At 37.3% G+C, this 16,701-nt stretch overlaps 2 protein-coding genes across 3 annotated transcripts in view; both read right to left on the minus strand.

Moving 5' to 3' along the window:
- Positions 1-350: 350 nt before the first annotated feature.
- LOC127962875 (protein FAM110A) lies at positions 351-5,124 on the minus strand. Its single transcript, XM_052562472.1, has 3 exons — positions 4,962-5,124; positions 4,781-4,824; positions 351-2,006 (listed from the first exon to the last, which is right to left on the minus strand). Exon 3 carries the CDS (start codon positions 1,874-1,876, stop codon positions 599-601), a length of 1,278 nt encoding a protein of 425 aa, XP_052418432.1. The 5' UTR covers positions 1,877-2,006; positions 4,781-4,824; positions 4,962-5,124; the 3' UTR covers positions 351-598.
- A 391-nt stretch (positions 5,125-5,515) lies between these two features.
- Positions 5,516-16,701, minus strand: part of LOC127962869 (prickle planar cell polarity protein 3-like) — a 59,896-nt gene continuing 48,710 nt past the window's right edge. For both annotated transcript variants that reach the window (XM_052562466.1, XM_052562467.1), the window contains 5 exons: positions 16,184-16,370; positions 13,665-13,997; positions 12,537-12,815; positions 12,100-12,459; positions 5,516-8,627 (listed from right to left, as the gene is read on the minus strand). In XM_052562466.1, the coding sequence (XP_052418426.1) occupies positions 8,215-8,627; positions 12,100-12,459; positions 12,537-12,815; positions 13,665-13,997; positions 16,184-16,370 (1,572 nt within the window). In that variant the 3' untranslated portion in view covers positions 5,516-8,214. The remainder of the gene's footprint in view (positions 8,628-12,099; positions 12,460-12,536; positions 12,816-13,664; positions 13,998-16,183; positions 16,371-16,701) is intronic.

Here is a 16,701-nt window from a genome sequence, read left to right on the forward strand (position 1 = left end):
TCTACTTACTTAAATATACATGGAGTATGCTATGTACAATTGCATTCAATGTACCAAATGTTACCTAAACATCAAAGTTTACCTGCCTCCTTCTGTCTCATAATAAAGATCTGATGCGACACACTGACAAACGTTAAAAATATTCACATACTATTTTTGTCATTGCATGACACAAGATAAAATATATTAAAACCAATCATTAAAGTTTAGCTGCAATAAGTTAAACAGTAAAACAATATTTTTTTTGGATGACGCAAGTACCTTTTCATGCATCAAAAATCCTGTTATTGTTTTATTTGGCCTGTCTAATATAACCTATCATTGCTGAGAAGACAACGATGCAACAGATGCATTGTGTTTAAGAGTTTATTGGTGGTCACCATAACCATGCAACAATGCATGCTTCGTTACTGTTTGAGAACATGGCTACAAACATGAGCTGTTATACATGTCACACGCACAGCCATTTTAACAAGACAACTCTAAAATATACAGATGAAAGACAAAATACTGAATGGGGAAGTAAGCAATTTGTACAACATGTTTTGTATTTGATTTCAGTCTGAATAGTGGTTGTTTGTTAGTCCTTTGTTGCCTGTTACATATCGGCCACTTTGGGACTCTCTTTGGCCTGGCGCATCCCATAAAGCCACTTGATCACGCGAGCATTTCTCTCAATGACCGACACACCGTAAACAGGACGTTCATCTTTTGCTGCATCTTCTTCCTCATCTTCACCCTCAGCCGAACGCTCAGATGCCGGCGCACTGGCGCTACGTAGACGTGAAACAGACACGATGTCAGAACCCGGTCTCGCCAGCTCCTCTAAATCCGATGGGTCAAGGCCACAATAATTAAAGAAGCGCTCAAGTTCTACTCCTACTCTTGAAAAGCAGTCGCTGACGTCAGATTTTGAGCGCGTTAGGGAAGGACGCTTCCTGGAGCTTGTTGAGGATTGGCGGGTGAAGGCTGGAGATGGCGGGGACTGGAAGTCATTTTTGAGCAACGCAATGGAGTTTGGAGTAAGTGGGGTCGGTGAGGAACACGATAATGGTTCTGTGATTGGTTTTATGGAGAGGGGTAGAGGCGGGCTAGTCGGGGATTTGGAAGAAGGTGAGGTTTGCGCAGCACAGTTTGGTGGTTTAATAGGTCCTTTGTTGGCATTTGTTTTTGTGGCTCTATGGAGCCTTTTGAAGTCAGCTGGTTGTTGATTTGGCTGTGTGTACGGTCTAAGCAAGCGCAGAAGTTGTATTGGGACCTGAGGTGTGGTCTGTTGCCCTGGTGGTCGGTTCTGTTGCTGTGGTCTACCTGCCATCCTCATCTGAGGTAACTGTGGCCTGACGTCAACTCTCCGCACTGTCATGGTAGGACATCCGCTCGCCCCTAAAGCCTCTACTGGAGCTTTTCCTTGACTTGCAGAAGTCAAGCCCACAGAAGCTTCTTCCATTGTTGGAGAGGTGGCCTTGGATGGATCTGCAGCATCTTTCTCTTTGTTGTTGAGTTGTGTAGATACGTCTGGAACGGTGGCATCACTGACTCCATCAATCAGCTTGCAAAGATGTTCCAGGTTAAGAGGTGGCATCTCCGACTTTGTAGGTCTTGCAGGGATCTTCCTTGATGGCTGTTGAGCACCTTGTCCACTTTGGCTGTTGTTGGAAGGACAGATAACTGGCTGCTGCTTCTTCAAAGCCACCTGTTGGCTCTTGACGTACTTGGCCTTGTCTGCTTCCAAACGTTCCACCGCACTTGGTTTGCGTATGCCTGGAGATGATTTGACTGGACAACTGGACTCTAGGTTGGGACTTGGAGTGCCAGAAGTTACAGCTAGCCTTATTATTCTCCGTGAAGATGGCTGGAGAGTGTCAGTTGACATCATTGGCAATGAAAAACTTCAGCTGTTTCTCTTTTGTCCTCCACTTGTTTGCTTAGAAATAGATGAATGGACTTACAGGCAGAGTATACTTCCACATTAATGCATTGGAGACACTGGATTCAAGTTTTAATTTCTGGAGGAACAGAAATATTTATCACAATCAGAAAAAAGCAGCTAGACAGTTTACTATTATGTGCACTCACACTTTTATAGACCTTAACCTGTCAACTGTCACCCCGTCCCGTATACGGGACGCCTACGTTGACTATACTATATTACAATGAAATTTAATCTAATCTTGACAAACTATATATCGTTGGAAAGGTCTAAGACTCCCAAATATATATTTTACCAATATTTATTGTTAAAAATTATGTAGGAAAAGCAATAGATTCATTTATGACAAGAGTGCAGCCTCAGAAATTCACATTACAAAAGGAGTTTTGACCTTTGGTTAAAAAAAAAAGACTTCCTCGTTGCCTTTTTCTCTATCACATTTTAGAAATCATCAGAAGTTATATATGACTTGAAAACATAAAATCTCAAAATTCATCCTTTAAAACCCCTTTTTAAAATCAGATATTGAATTACCATGTAAATGGCACATCAAAATCATGTTACAAAATGTTTTCAGTCATGAATTATAAATTCATTCATTCAATTTAGGTTTCTATCATGCACATTCCAGTCTATCTTCAAAAACGTGAGTGACAGTTAACAGGTTAATAATAATAATAATAATAATAATAATAATAATAATAATAATAATAATATTATATTTTTTATTTGCTGATGAACATATTAGCTGTGCTTGACTGTGCAAGCCTGACCCTCAGGCCATCCTAGCTGTATACAACTTGATTCTTTCAAAAGAATACAATCGGAGTTATGTTAAAAATGCCATGGCTTCCCGAGGCTTTATAATGGCAGTTAAACGGCTATTGATATTCAATAGTCTAATTGAAACCCAAATGCATTCCACATAAAAAGTGCTCCAAAAAGGCTCTGGAGAGTTAATTAAGACTAAAGTAGTAAGTCCTAAAGTGACTCAAAGTGTTTGTGTAAGAAAAGTATCCATACTTAAAACTTTATAAACCTAACTTCCGCTAACCGTCTTATGCGAGCGAGTGCTGTGCCAGCAGATGATGTAGGACATAGACCTAGCATGATCTCTGCTGAGAGGTGACGAAACACAAACACCCATCATGAATTAGAAGTACAAAACGAGGATTAGTAATATTTCGATATAAACCAAAAGGAGACTGTTTTTCCTTTGCTTAACAAGGAATACTTTGTTTCTTGGCTCCTGAAAACAGAACAATACACCTACAGTACGTCATCAGTGAATGAATGTGTGTACTACAGTTAGTGGAAGCAAGAAATTAGTTTATGAAGTTTTAGATATGGATATTTTTCTTACATAACCACATTGTTTCAGGAGGCCTTTATTAAGCCCTCCGAAGCCATGTGCAGCAATTTTTATGGTGGATGGATGCACTTTTTTGGACTTCAAAATCTCAACAGCCATTCACTTCCATTATAAAACTTGGAAGTGCATCCATATGAGTTCCTGGCATAAGTGCCAAGAACAAAGTCATATACATCTAGAATGGCTTGAGGGTGAGTTAATCCTGGGATAATTTACATTTTTGGGTGAACTATCCCTTTAAAGGAGTGCAGTATATGAATAGTGGTCATAAACAGCTATTGAGATTCTATCCTCATTTGATACAGACTAAAGTCTTGGAACGGGATACAGGATATGATACGTCAAAAGCTGATAAGCAATTGATATGTCACAAGCAGATAAGCGCTTTTGCAGCATATGGCTGACAAGAAACAACATCAGTAGAATTCCAGTAAAATACAATTTAGTACAGTATGACTGTAAACTGATTCAAACAAAGATTTCACCACCCTTTCCTTAAATAAATCTATGAGATTTTCTTTCATCAGTTTAACTGTCTGCAATTTAAAATTATTTTAATTGCTTACAAATGAGATGGCACAATGCTCATCAGCAAGCTGCACAATTTGAGTCTTTCATTTCCATAACACAAAGAGTACAGGACGTGTTATGCTTCCTTATCCCTAATTACGAGCATTAATAATAGTGATACTTGCTATCACTATACTTGCGATACTTGTGTTATCACGTAACACCACTTATGAGCTCTTTAGGCTGTTGATGTATGTTGCAGGATGGCTTGAAAGCATCATGAAGCCATTCTCAGAAGATTCCATTAGCAGTTGCTAAAAGGCTGCCACTTTCTTCTAGAATACTGATGAAAGTAACATTCACATAATTGATTTTTAAAGGAATTATTAATGGAACAATTCCTAAAATAACTGTGAATCAGGCTGAAAGCTTATTTCAGTGCCCTTTCCATTTAGCAAACCAGCATGACAGATATGAAACTTTTGTCAAAGATTGTGACTGTTTACATGCCCACCTTACGGAGAACTGTGACACTGAAGTCACAAGGTGATTTTTGTCCAGTGTTGTTAATAAATGACAGCTGTGCTGCTTTTATCAATGGACTTAAGATACTTTCCTCAAACTACTGCCAGTGATATACCAGCTCATTGTCTAAATGTTTATCATTGCTTTAACAGCCAGCACTCCACCTAAGGTTAAAGTGCACAGTGTATTATCCTTTCCCGTCTTCTACAATCCGAACATTATTCCATCCTTTTATCCTCCTCTCTTCTCTCCAGTTGTCTCCATCACTCAATCAATCTTTCTAACCTCACTCTCCCTTTATATACATTTCTATATACCCGTTTTAAACTCAAAAACAAGGAAATAATTCAAGATGAAGTAAATATGAAATCGATCCCTTAAGGCAAAAAATAAAAATAAAAAAAGGTCACCAAGAATAAATGCAACACAAGGTTTCCACTTACAGATTCCAGGGACAGGCATGTCTCTACATGATCCAGGAATATGTCTAGAACCAAAACAACAGTTACGGGGAATTAAAACGAGACAGAATGTAGTAAAGTATAATGTATGTAGCCACATTGTTTAAAGCTATAGATCACACTGAGACTCATACACAGACAATGCACACACAGCCGAACATACCTGTGACTGTTCCAGGAAACTCATCAGTACCGGTTTCCCCTTTAACTCTAAAGCTAGAGACAGGGTCAGGATTCAGTCACTAATGTCTTTTGTGTGCCTGAGAGCAGGAAGAAAGTGAGGCAGATGGTGCACGCGTGTGTTTGAGTTAAGGAGAAAGTAAAACTTGCCAGACTGGTTCTCCTCGAACACTCCTCCTATCCTTTTTTTTTTCTTGTCCCATCCAATCAGAAACTCGTTCACTCTCCAGGAAGTATGTCCCATATGCCCTTTGAGTCTCCTGATCACTGAAGAAAAAAGCAGCCTTTGCCTTGAGAAAATTCTCATGCCGCCTTTTGTCTGGAATCTGCATAGTATCTTAATAATGTACTTTAACATACACAAAATATATGAACATAATGTTTAGGATCAAGTGTTTTATTTGTCTCATTCAAAAAGATAACTTCTAAAAATATTTTAAGCCAGAAAGCATTTAGGCAAGAATATAAAACCATCACCATGTTGTTTATAAAAATACAATTCTAACATACTTTTATCTCTATTTTGCAAAACACAAATTGAAAGTGATGTGCCTTTATTTAAACTCTCATTTACACACAGAGAGGTTTGAAATGCCAACATTTACATATAATACAGTTGATGAGGAGATGCAGACTGTATTTTCCCACATTCTGTTCTGATATGGCCTGTCGTAGACTCATGACTTTCTGCTTTACAGTTTGTTGACTTGGGTTTCTAGTACATGCTCAAATACAATAACTCCACAACAACGTGTTTGCATTTCAATAGGTTTCACATATAGTTAAACCTTAAACAAATGCAAATTACACAGCTCTCTCAAAACCAGTCAAACAAGCTCACTCGTTAAATTAGTTTGTTTTGGATTTAGCACTTGTACTACAGCTTTAGCAGATGTGGAACTTTAGGGACTACACATCTTAGAAATATAACCAGCGTTGGGGTAATGCATTACATGTAATGAAAGTTACATAATTAGATTACTTTTTTCAAGTAACTACTGCAGTAATGCATTACTTTTAATTTACATGAAAATATTTGAGTTACTTTTTCCAAATAAGTAAACACCGGTTACTTTGTTTTCCCACTTACTGACTGACAGCTCTCATGTTGAGAGAAATCAGGAGTAAACATGATGTGAACATGATGCTTCCTGTAGTTATACACTAAGTGCGAACATGCATTTACTCATCTCACTTAAAAAAAGAAGATTAAAATAAAAAACAGATTCGGTGTTCCTCAAAATAGATAAACACAGTGAAATGCAAACTCAGAATATGACACAAACCTGCAATAATTAAATTATTTTCTTAAGCATGAGGCTTATTCAGTACACTTTTGGTGTGAAAGGGTTTTTACATTTGCCAAAAATATAACTTTTCTATATTAAAAACTAACAAACCAGCAAGCCCAGGCCAGATGAGAAAAAGTGATGCAAAAGTAACATCACTTTGCAAAAAAAGTACAAACGCAGTTAGTTGCTTTTTTTAAGGAGTAATGCAATATTGTAATAAATTACTTTAAAAGTAACTTTCCCCAAAACTGAATTTAACAACAGCTCATTACGATGATTTAACTGGTTTTGCTGAATAAATTGAATGATCTTTCACCAACTCACATGCTGCGTTAATAGCATATAACAATTGTATACTTTTCATACAATTCATATTTTCCTTAGGCATTGAATATTTGACACATTTGTCTAAATTTGACAAAACGTGCAGTATTTAGTAGGGCAAACACTGGGTAATCCATTCCAATGTGCTTGATTTGACCGCACACTTTCCATGTAATTGCACATCTGTGATTTTCAACACCTTGTTTCATTATTTGATCGCCAAAGAAATTTTAACACAAAATTAGATTTAAAAACACAAGATGACTATTTTTATGAAGTCATATGATAACACAGTGTCACATTACTCTTGCAATTTAGTGTTGCATTCATGATACAATACTGCACTACAGTATGCTTATATTCCAATTTGAGCATAGTTACCATGGCTCTGACTCCAAGATTACTTACACTGACAAAAATTTGTTGAAAAAACTGGTCCAATAAACAATTTCTGTGTTCTAATCTGTATTTTGGTTTCGGTGAGCTAATCTCTATTTTGCACTGTGAATAAAACTGGCCAACCAATAACATTTATACTTTTTTTTGTCACATTCCCAAAGTTGCTTCTGTTACTTGAAGTTAAATCTTGGTGGCGCTTACGGATATACGAAGCAGCTTTTTCTAAGCAACAGAGAATAGCCAAGGAAGAATCCAGAAGCAGCTTTCTTGTCTTTGTGTTTGGTGTAATTTGATAAACAAAATAAATACAAAAATCTGAACGGCTGTTAGTAAACATGTGAATAATGATTTGATTTCCAAGCAAATGTCAACGGAATGAAAAGATAATGGAACATTTTTTTGTTGTTGTTGTTGCAGATGTAACTCTGCTTACATACTATGAGTGAAACTGCATTTTCATGCATTCCGTCTGACGTATTGTTATAAACTATGAAAGCCCATTTCCACCACTGAATACATTTTTTTGAAAAGGTAATTTTGCCTTTCTCAGAATTGCGAGATAATTCTTTATAAACTCAGAATTGCAAAAAATAAAGATCTAAATTACAATACTGACTTATACACAATACTCCACAATTGCATGTTTATATCGCACAAATGGCCCCCCCCCCCACCAAATTCTGATATTCGTTTTTTTCCATTCAGACTTTTTAACAAGCAACTATGACTTTGTATCATGTAATTCTGACTTTAGAACTCGCAATTGTGAGTTTATATCTCGTAATACTGAGAGAAAAAGATGCAAACTCACAATTACGACATAAAAAGTCCTAACTGTGAGAGAGAGAAAAGAAGTCGCAATGACCTTTTACTTTTATTCAGTGGTGGAAACAAGTTTGTTGTCATAATTGGAGTGAATTTATTGTGCCGAATATTTGTGTTGCGCGAAACAGGCCTTTAGCCGTTGCGCTCTCACATAAATTTAGAAAATGTAGTTCTACTTTTCCTGTAACAAACAAAATTTGGATTAGAACTGTTCCTCGGCCTGATTAATAATGCCAGTAAATTTGACTAGGCACCCTGATACTGAAACTGACATCGGATAATATATCATCACACAGATGCATAGAATGTAAGAGAGGTTCTATTTTTATCGTACAGAATGTCACTCATCAACTTCGATCTGGACTGAGCAGCTCGCTGGTTCAGAGAGTCTTGGTCTCAGGACAGTATGCAGTTCTTGTCCTTGTCTTTTCTACTGAGACTCTGTGTCCTTCTTCTCCTGAAGCTTCCTCTTCGGCTCTTGTCCTCGTCCTCTGTCTGTCCTTCTGCTGCTCTCTCTCCACCCGTCAGCTGCGGCGGCAGAGGAATGCGCTGGCCCAGAAAGAAGCCTTCCTCCTCGGAGTCTGAGGAAGAGGAGCAGGTGGAGCAGGAGTCTTCATGTCGGTAGCGGGTGGAGTGCAGGGTAAGGCTGCCGTCCAGGACGCTGTTGGACCGCCTGCAGTCTCCTACCCTGCTTTCCAGGGTTTCCAGACGAGGTCTGTCGCTTCGTGAACCTCGGGAGCGTCTGAGCCTCTTCTCCGTGGGATGGTGGCCACCGCTTGCCCGGCGGAAACTGCGGTGGTACGACCCATCTGAAGGAAACATGATCAAATGAGAAGTCATAATTTTTAACTCTAACTTACTGTGAACAGTAAACTGCAAACCAGACAAACTCAGGCTGATCCAGTTCTTTTTAACTCACTGGTTTAATTGAAATTATCTGTGAATATTGACCTTAATTGTAATCATCTGTATTCACACAAAGGTACTGTATGACTTCATAAGACTTAGAAGGTTCTTTTAGTGTTTTTTTAAAGCCTCACAACCAAAGTCCCACAGTTAGTGCTGCATGATAAATTATATTTAAATCATGACCAGGATTTCAGTTTTTCCCAATTGATTAGGCATAATCAACCTGCTGGTTATTTATACCCAAAACATTTCATTCATTTAGCTTTAATTCAATTCAATTAAGCTTTATTAGCATGACTGTGTAATACAATAATGCCAAAGAATTATCTTAGATTGGTAACATGGTCAAAAGTTTAAATCACCCTATCTATCGCTCTTCTCCTAAATGGATATATTTTCTGCAGTGTTTTACTTAAAAGGTTAGTTCATTGAAAAACCCAAATTCTGTTATTAATAACTCACCCTCATGTCGTTCCAAACCCGTAAGATCTCCGTTTATCTTTGGAGATATTTTAGATTTAGTCTTAGAGCTCTCAGTCCCTCCATTGAAGCTGTGTGTACGGTATACTGTCCATGTCCAGAAAGGTAAGAAAAACATCATCAAAGTAGTCCATGTGACATCAGAGGGTCAGTTAGAATATTTTGAAGCATTGAAAATACATTTTGGTCCAAAAATAGCAAAAACTACGACTTTATTCAGCATTGTCTTCTCTTCGCGAACGAATCATTCAGTGTAACCAGATCTTTTTGAACCAGTTCACCAAATCAAACTGAATCGTTTTAAACATTTAAACGGTTCGCGTCTCCAATACGCATTAATCCACAGATGAATTAAGCTGTTAACTTGTTTAATGTGGCTGACACTCCCTCTGAGTTAAAACAAACCAATATCCCGGAGTAATTCATTTACTCAAACAGTACACTGACTGAACTGCTGTGAAGAAAGAACTGAAGATGTGAAGAGAGAACTGAAGATGAACACCGAGCCGAACCAGATAATGAACAATGGACTGACTCGTTCAAGAGTCAAGAACCGTTTCTGTCAGACGCGTCCGATTTGAGATCCGAGGAGCTGATGATACTGCGCATGTGTGATTCAGTGTGAAGCAGACCGACACACAGAGCGTCTGAACTGAACTGATTCTTTTGATGATTGATTCTGAACTGATTCTGTGCTAGTGTTATGGGCGCGGGTAAACTGAAAGCTTGAATGAAAGGCAATCATCGCCAATGACGCCATTATGTTAATGCGTATTGGTAACGCGAACCGTTTAAAATGATTCAGTTCGATTTGGTGAACTGGTTCAAAATGATCCGGTTACATCGAATGATTTGTTCGCGAACCGGATATCACAAACTGCTTTGTTTTGAACTCTCACAACAGACACAGAAGAGAAGACAATGCTGAATAAAGTCGTAATTTTTGCTATTTTTGGACCAAAATGTATTTTCGATGCTACAACAAATTCTAACTGACCCTCTGATGTCACATGGACTATTTTGATGATGTTTTTCTTACCTTTCTGGACATGGACAGTATACCGTACACACAGGTTCAATGGAGGGACTGAGAGCTCTCAGACTAAATCTAAAATATCTTAAACTGTGTTCCGAAGATGAACGGAGGTCTCACGGGTTTGGAACGACATGAGGGGGAGTTATTAATGACATCATTTTGGTTTTTCAATGAACCAAACTTTTAATCTTCCCAACCTGGCAATCATGCACACATGCTCTCTCTACATTATGGAAAAACTGCTGAAGAGCGAAGAACACTGGCAAATTTACAGACTATTGAGATCTTCCACTCAAAAGTGTCATAAAGCCAGTCTGTTTTGTTTCACAGTGTTAGTGTGAGACTAAATCTATAAGCACACCAGGCTAACTTGGCATTCTCTCTTTTGAGCAAACTCATTGTGATTAATAGTTTAACCATTATTGTGCAGCCCTAGCGCTGGTTCACTCATTATAATGAAAATTTGTGAGAATTTTCCTCAGAGATTCATCTTTTATGCTCTACAGAACAAAGTCAGTCATGCATGTTTGTAGGGTGAGTGAATGTTGACAGAATTATTGTTTGGGTGAACAATACCCTGAAGCAATCAAGAAATGATAAACTTCTTGAATTTCTTGTTTTGTCTCTCTGGTTTCAGTCTGGCCTCATCAGCACTGAATCCATCTGTCCAAACCAGAATTTGGATGAAAAAAACTGTAAACAATGAAATGTGTGACTTTAAGTGCACCAACAGCTTTGTTCTAATGATGTTCAACAAAAGTGTCTTTCCTAAAATAATGCACGACTTGATAATCAAGGTTTAATAAGACTTCACAGACCAATCGGTTTATTTTAATACTTTTTATTGAAATAATTATTTGACCCATGTTTGGGAAATCCTGTCTTTAAGCATAGTTAGTTACACAACCTCGTCGGGTGCTTTGCCACGAGGAAAGTATTTCGATTTTTTTTTTTTTTTTTTTTATTAAGGCATTACTTGCACTTTCCATAAACAGGACAGAAAAATATTAGACCCCTTTGTTGGGTATGACATATGGAATGGGTATGATTTTTTCTGCTTTTCTAATAAATGCAAAACATGATGCTAAACCTTCAGAAACTAGTAAGGAGCTCAGATTGGGACCAAATGTTGGTTTGAAGCCATTTGTATTTATTTCCCCTAATTTATTAAATACATTTTTTTTAAAATTACATTTTGATTCAAAGGTCCAACTAAACAAATCTTATTTCATTTAGCTGTGCTTTTGGACGTTGCTTTCAAAAATCCAGCATGTACGCACACACACACACACACACACACACACACATACACACTACAGAATAATAGAACAATTTAAGTTTAGAATTCCTAAGAATTTTTTGTTTTGAAATAAGTATTTTATGCTCACCAAGGCTTAATCTATTTAAACAAAAAATAGAGTACTATTATGAAATATTACTACAAATTCAAATAACTGTGTTCTATTTAAATATCTTTTAAACTTTAATTTATTCTCTGATCAAAGGTGAATTTTCAGCATATTTACACCAGTCTTCAGTGTCACATGATCTTCAGCAATCAAAAAAAACTTATGATTTTACCATTGTTCAAAAAAAAAAATTCTCCTTAGTATATATATATATATATATATATATATATATATATATATATATATATATTTTTTTTTTTTTTTTTTTTTTTTTTTTTTTTTGTGGAAACTGTGATGCAGTGAGACTTTAGAAACATTAAATAAGCTGGTAAAATGTTAGTTTAGGAACAATTATCACTGTTAACTAGTTGATTATTAGCATGTAATACTAGCTGTTTAATACCCTACAATAATAGCACATTGTTTCAGTGGGCATTATGATCTTACCCAGCAGCTCCATTTGAGATGGTACTTCAATGCAGTAACGCAACCTGTGTCCCAAACTTCCTTCAACTTCCTCTCCATCTTCCTCCTGCTCCTCTTCCTCTCCCTCTCTTCTCTGCATCTCCACCTGTTCCTCTTCCTCCCACTCTTCCTCTTCCACTGAATAGCTGCAGCTGATTGGCTCTCTGAAGCTGACCCTGGCGGTGCTGCCGCGGACCGGTGCTGCAGGGGCGTCCTCGGCTTCAGTGACAGCGGCCCGGGAATCAGACGGATCGAAGAAAACAGGGGGCGGAGGAGGCGGGAAGGAGTCGGAGTCATTTAGATCGTCAAAGGTATCTGAAGACTCCAGCTGAGAGGAAATCCCTATGACAGAGGAAGAAATACAGCTTCAGGTATGATAAATAGCTTAACTGAATCTGACTCTGTGAAAACAAACATACCTGTACAACTGATGTTCCCACAATCCTTTGCAGTGGAAGTCCCTCTAGACGTGCAGCTCGGCGGAAAAGGGCCAAATTCTGCGTATCCGTTCAGCTCCACCGTAAACTCCAGACTGTCTGGCCGGTGAGTCACTCGCTGTTTGCTGACGCCTGATTGGTCCTTGCAAACGAATGCCGTCCTGTCATTGGCTGCTGGACAGAGCTGTGAGTGTTGTGTTTGTATTTGATCATACGGTGGAGGTTGGCCATTGGGTATAGGATGGAAAGAGGTGAGGACACCTGCAAAATGAACAAGTGGATAATTTTTCTTCTTTTTTTTTTTTAAGGTTGTATTACTTTATTTCATTTTTTTGAGATAGAAGTCATCTCTTACGATCACCAAGGCTGCATTTATTTAATACAAAATAGTTCTACTGTAGTGAAATAATATTACAATTTAATATAATCATTTTCTGTTTAATTAAATATCGTATGTCATTTATTCCTGTGACGCAAAGCTGCATATTTTTTTTAATAGAAATCTTTTGTAACATGATAAATGTCTTTACTGACACTTTTGATAAATGTAATCCATCCATGCTGAATAAAATTTAAATAAATAATAATAATATAGTAATAATGAAGAAAAGCTATTTTAGGACCTAAACACTGATCACCTCGTCTGCAAACCTTTTTTGAAACTACGTATACATAAAATTATACTTTTCAATTAAAATAAGATTAATTTTATTTAACTGTTATGATATTTTTTTTTCGGAGGAAAACGGCTTAATTATGTTTAATCACCATTGCGATTAGATTTTTTCCAAGTTAAAAAAGAGAGAGAGAAAAAAATACTACCGTACTCCACTTTCTTATTTGAAGAATATCTATTTTCTTCATTTTTTTTTTAATTAAAAATAAGAATTAATGATAATAATTTAAAAACAAAACTAAAGAAATAAAACATTAAGACATAGTACAACAATGAGAATATTTGGGGAAAAAGTAAAGTTTCTAATTGTTCTTTTTTTTTTTTTTTTTTACTATTGACTCAGAATTGTACTATTTCTTGCTAAGCATTTGTGAGATGCACCTGAATTTTGTGTGTTTTATTTATTTTGTTTTGAGAAAAAAAAGCATAATCACATGTAGCGCTGCTGCCCAGTGTGACATGAGCCCCGTTGGCTGTTGTTGTGCTGGCAGCTCTGACGCTGGCTCCCTCCTGTGGCCGTGGTGTGGATGTGCGCTGCTGGTCTTGAATGCTCTTGTGTGACACTGGTTTGCTCTGCAGGGCAGAATCGCAGGAGTCTGAGTTGTCTGGGTCTTCCCCGAGCGAGCAGGAGCGGGAGCAGAAGATGAGTCCGCTGCGAGGCAGGAAGGGTCGGCCCAGCAGAGGGAGCTGACAGCAGGCGCAGCAGAAACAGGCCTCGGTCGCGTGCCAGTGCTGGCCCTCGTACGTCATCTGACCCTGCTCTATACCTGCAGACAGACAGTCAAACCCTTCAATCAGGAAGCACAGCATTGCTCTGTAATTACAGAGCTATTTACTGCCATCATTGAATGGAATGGAAGCTTCTGCATCTGTAGCAATGCTGTCATTTACACAGAAACAACTTCAGGTTAAAACAATCAAGAAATGTGCTCATGGTATGGGAAGTGGCCAGCGCAGCAAATAAATGTTTTGTGCTGATGCTCAGGAAACATTTCTGACATGATTTGCTGCATCATATTTTTGAGGAAGCTGATATTTGTTTTCAGGATTATTTGAATAGAAAGATAAAAAAAAAACCTTGCTGATCCCAAACGTTCAGCTTCTGATGTTCTGGTGGTATTATATAATACAGATTATTATAAGGTTGAGGCTTTTATATTAGACTTAAATGTCATGATACATTTCATAAGTTCATGATAAATAATAAGTTTCCCCCTAAATTCTCAATTCTGTAATGTAAATATCTACAGTCCCCTCCACTGATATCGGCACCCTTGATAAATATGAGCAAAGGCAGCTGTAAAAATAAATCTGCATTGTTTATCCTGTCTGAATACTGGATTCTGATTGGCTGGCAGGTGTTGATTAAATTCATTTAGTTGCACAGATAGGTTCAGGTCAGATTAATCACGTTCTACAGACTAATTTGGAGCGGACGTCCCAGTTATGTCACTTGCAGCTGCGCGCATATAGTGGTGGCAGAAAAACACTGGTAACCAGTGAAGGGAAACGGGTAAAATTCAAGGAATAAGAGAAAAAATTATTGTTGTGCCTTTGGATGTCAATAATTTTTTATATAAAACTGTCGTCAAAGATGCTATTTGAAGCTAAATGCAGACATTTAAATGGACAGACTATGGATGAAACCTGCTATGATAACCCTATTTTAAAGCATAAACATGATTTAAACAATAGGTCTATATAGTATAATATCCATATAGGCGACATATTGTATTAGCATGAAATACAATATATGCAAGAAATACTATTTAAACCTATAACATTTTACATAACATTTACCTATTTTATCTCAAAATTCAGACTTTTTTTTTTTTTTTTTTTGCAAATGCATGTTTATATATAGTTCGGACTTTATAACTTTATTCAAGTCAACAATTGCGATTTTATCAATTCTGTGGGAAAAAAAGCCAAAAGTGTGGAATTATAAAAGAAAAAGATAGAACGACGAGTTGATTTTTCTTACCAGAATTGTGAGATATAATCCCGGAATTGCAAGAAAAAAGTCAGAATTTTAAATAAATCCTTGATTGATATGAATATAATAAAATGTATTATACAATTATAGTGCATTTACTCTATTAAATAACAGCAGAGTGAGCGAGTTTTTGGATATGGTACGATTAAAAAAGTGATTAAACGAGCATCGAATTATAAAAGTGATAAAACGAGCATCTTCCATCTGAAGACTTGTTGCATTTCAGGGCAAAACAAAAAAGCATCGAACACCAAAATAAACTGCAGGAAACGATTAATCAATTATTCTACTATTAACTGTATTACAGATTATACCATGCCTGGAAACTATTATAAATTGATAAACTGTTCAGCATGATGACGTTTTATGTCTATTGTAGTCCCATTTACAAACTTGTTAGCAACCATCTTTTTAAAGGAAAACAGAATAAAAAAATCTCGAGTGGGGTGTAACTGGTGTGTTTTATGTTGTAGAACGAAAGTCTGTGTGAACCAAGGACCTTATTTTAGGGATTCAACCAAAATCCCATTCAACAACCCATTGAATCTGAGACTGTGAAGTGCTAAAATGCTAACTTGCTTCTGGGATTTCACCTACAAAGTGACATCATAGTTCCTCCACTCTATTAAATAGGAAATATTTGTTGTTGGAAAAATAAACGTGACATGTAAGGGATAATCAGACAAATGTGTCTGAATTAAGGAGCGCATAAGCGGTTGTCAACACTGCCCTGCGCCTGTAGGAAATACCTAAGCTTAAACTGCTACATTATACTTCTCATCAGTGAAAATAACACCAGGGCGCAGGTGGGCAGTTCATCATTGAATTCAGTGATGTCATCATCCAGCTCAGTTCAGTTTAAATAGTATCTGTGCAGTCATTTGCAGTCATATGGCTGTAAATGAAGCTGTGTGTCATGTCCATGTACTCTGGTGCTGGTACCCAGTGTGCTCTCACCGATGTGTTCTCCGCAGGTGTCGCAGTATTCGGCGTACAGAGACTCGTAGCAGTGGCAGCAGTACGGCCGGCTCTCTCTCATGATGTAGCGCTGGCCGCCCAGCGCCGTCTCACACTCGAAACAGCAGAAGTGCTTCATGTGCCAGTGCCGGCCCTCCGCCTCCGTACACTCGTCCGCAAAGATGATCTGATCACCACAGGAGGAGCGAGACACGGTGTAAGTCACTCACTCAGTAAATCATGCACAGCTCTATTAGTTCAGTTCATAAATAGTATAAAATAGTATAGATTTTATTATTAGTACAGCAGGATTATTAGTGAACTAAAAATAAATCTATATAAGACATCTTTGATATGTAAATAAAAAAAACATTAACTTTTAAACATTAAACATTAACTGGAAACAAAAACCATATAAACAGCTACTTGCAAAGGCAACATTTCTCATTTGTTTGCTCAGATTAAAAAACTAAATTACTAAATTACCCCACCCCCCAACCTCATAGTGAAATAAATAG

This window comes from Carassius gibelio, chromosome B8, assembly GCF_023724105.1.
Source record: "Carassius gibelio isolate Cgi1373 ecotype wild population from Czech Republic chromosome B8, carGib1.2-hapl.c, whole genome shotgun sequence".
NCBI classification, from domain to species: Eukaryota; Metazoa; Chordata; class Actinopteri; order Cypriniformes; family Cyprinidae; genus Carassius; species Carassius gibelio.

Coding starts and splice junctions, on each gene's coding strand:
- LOC127962875 (XM_052562472.1), bottom strand. CDS start 1,876: ATGATGTCAACTGACACTCTCCAGCCATCTTCACGGAGAATAATAAGG.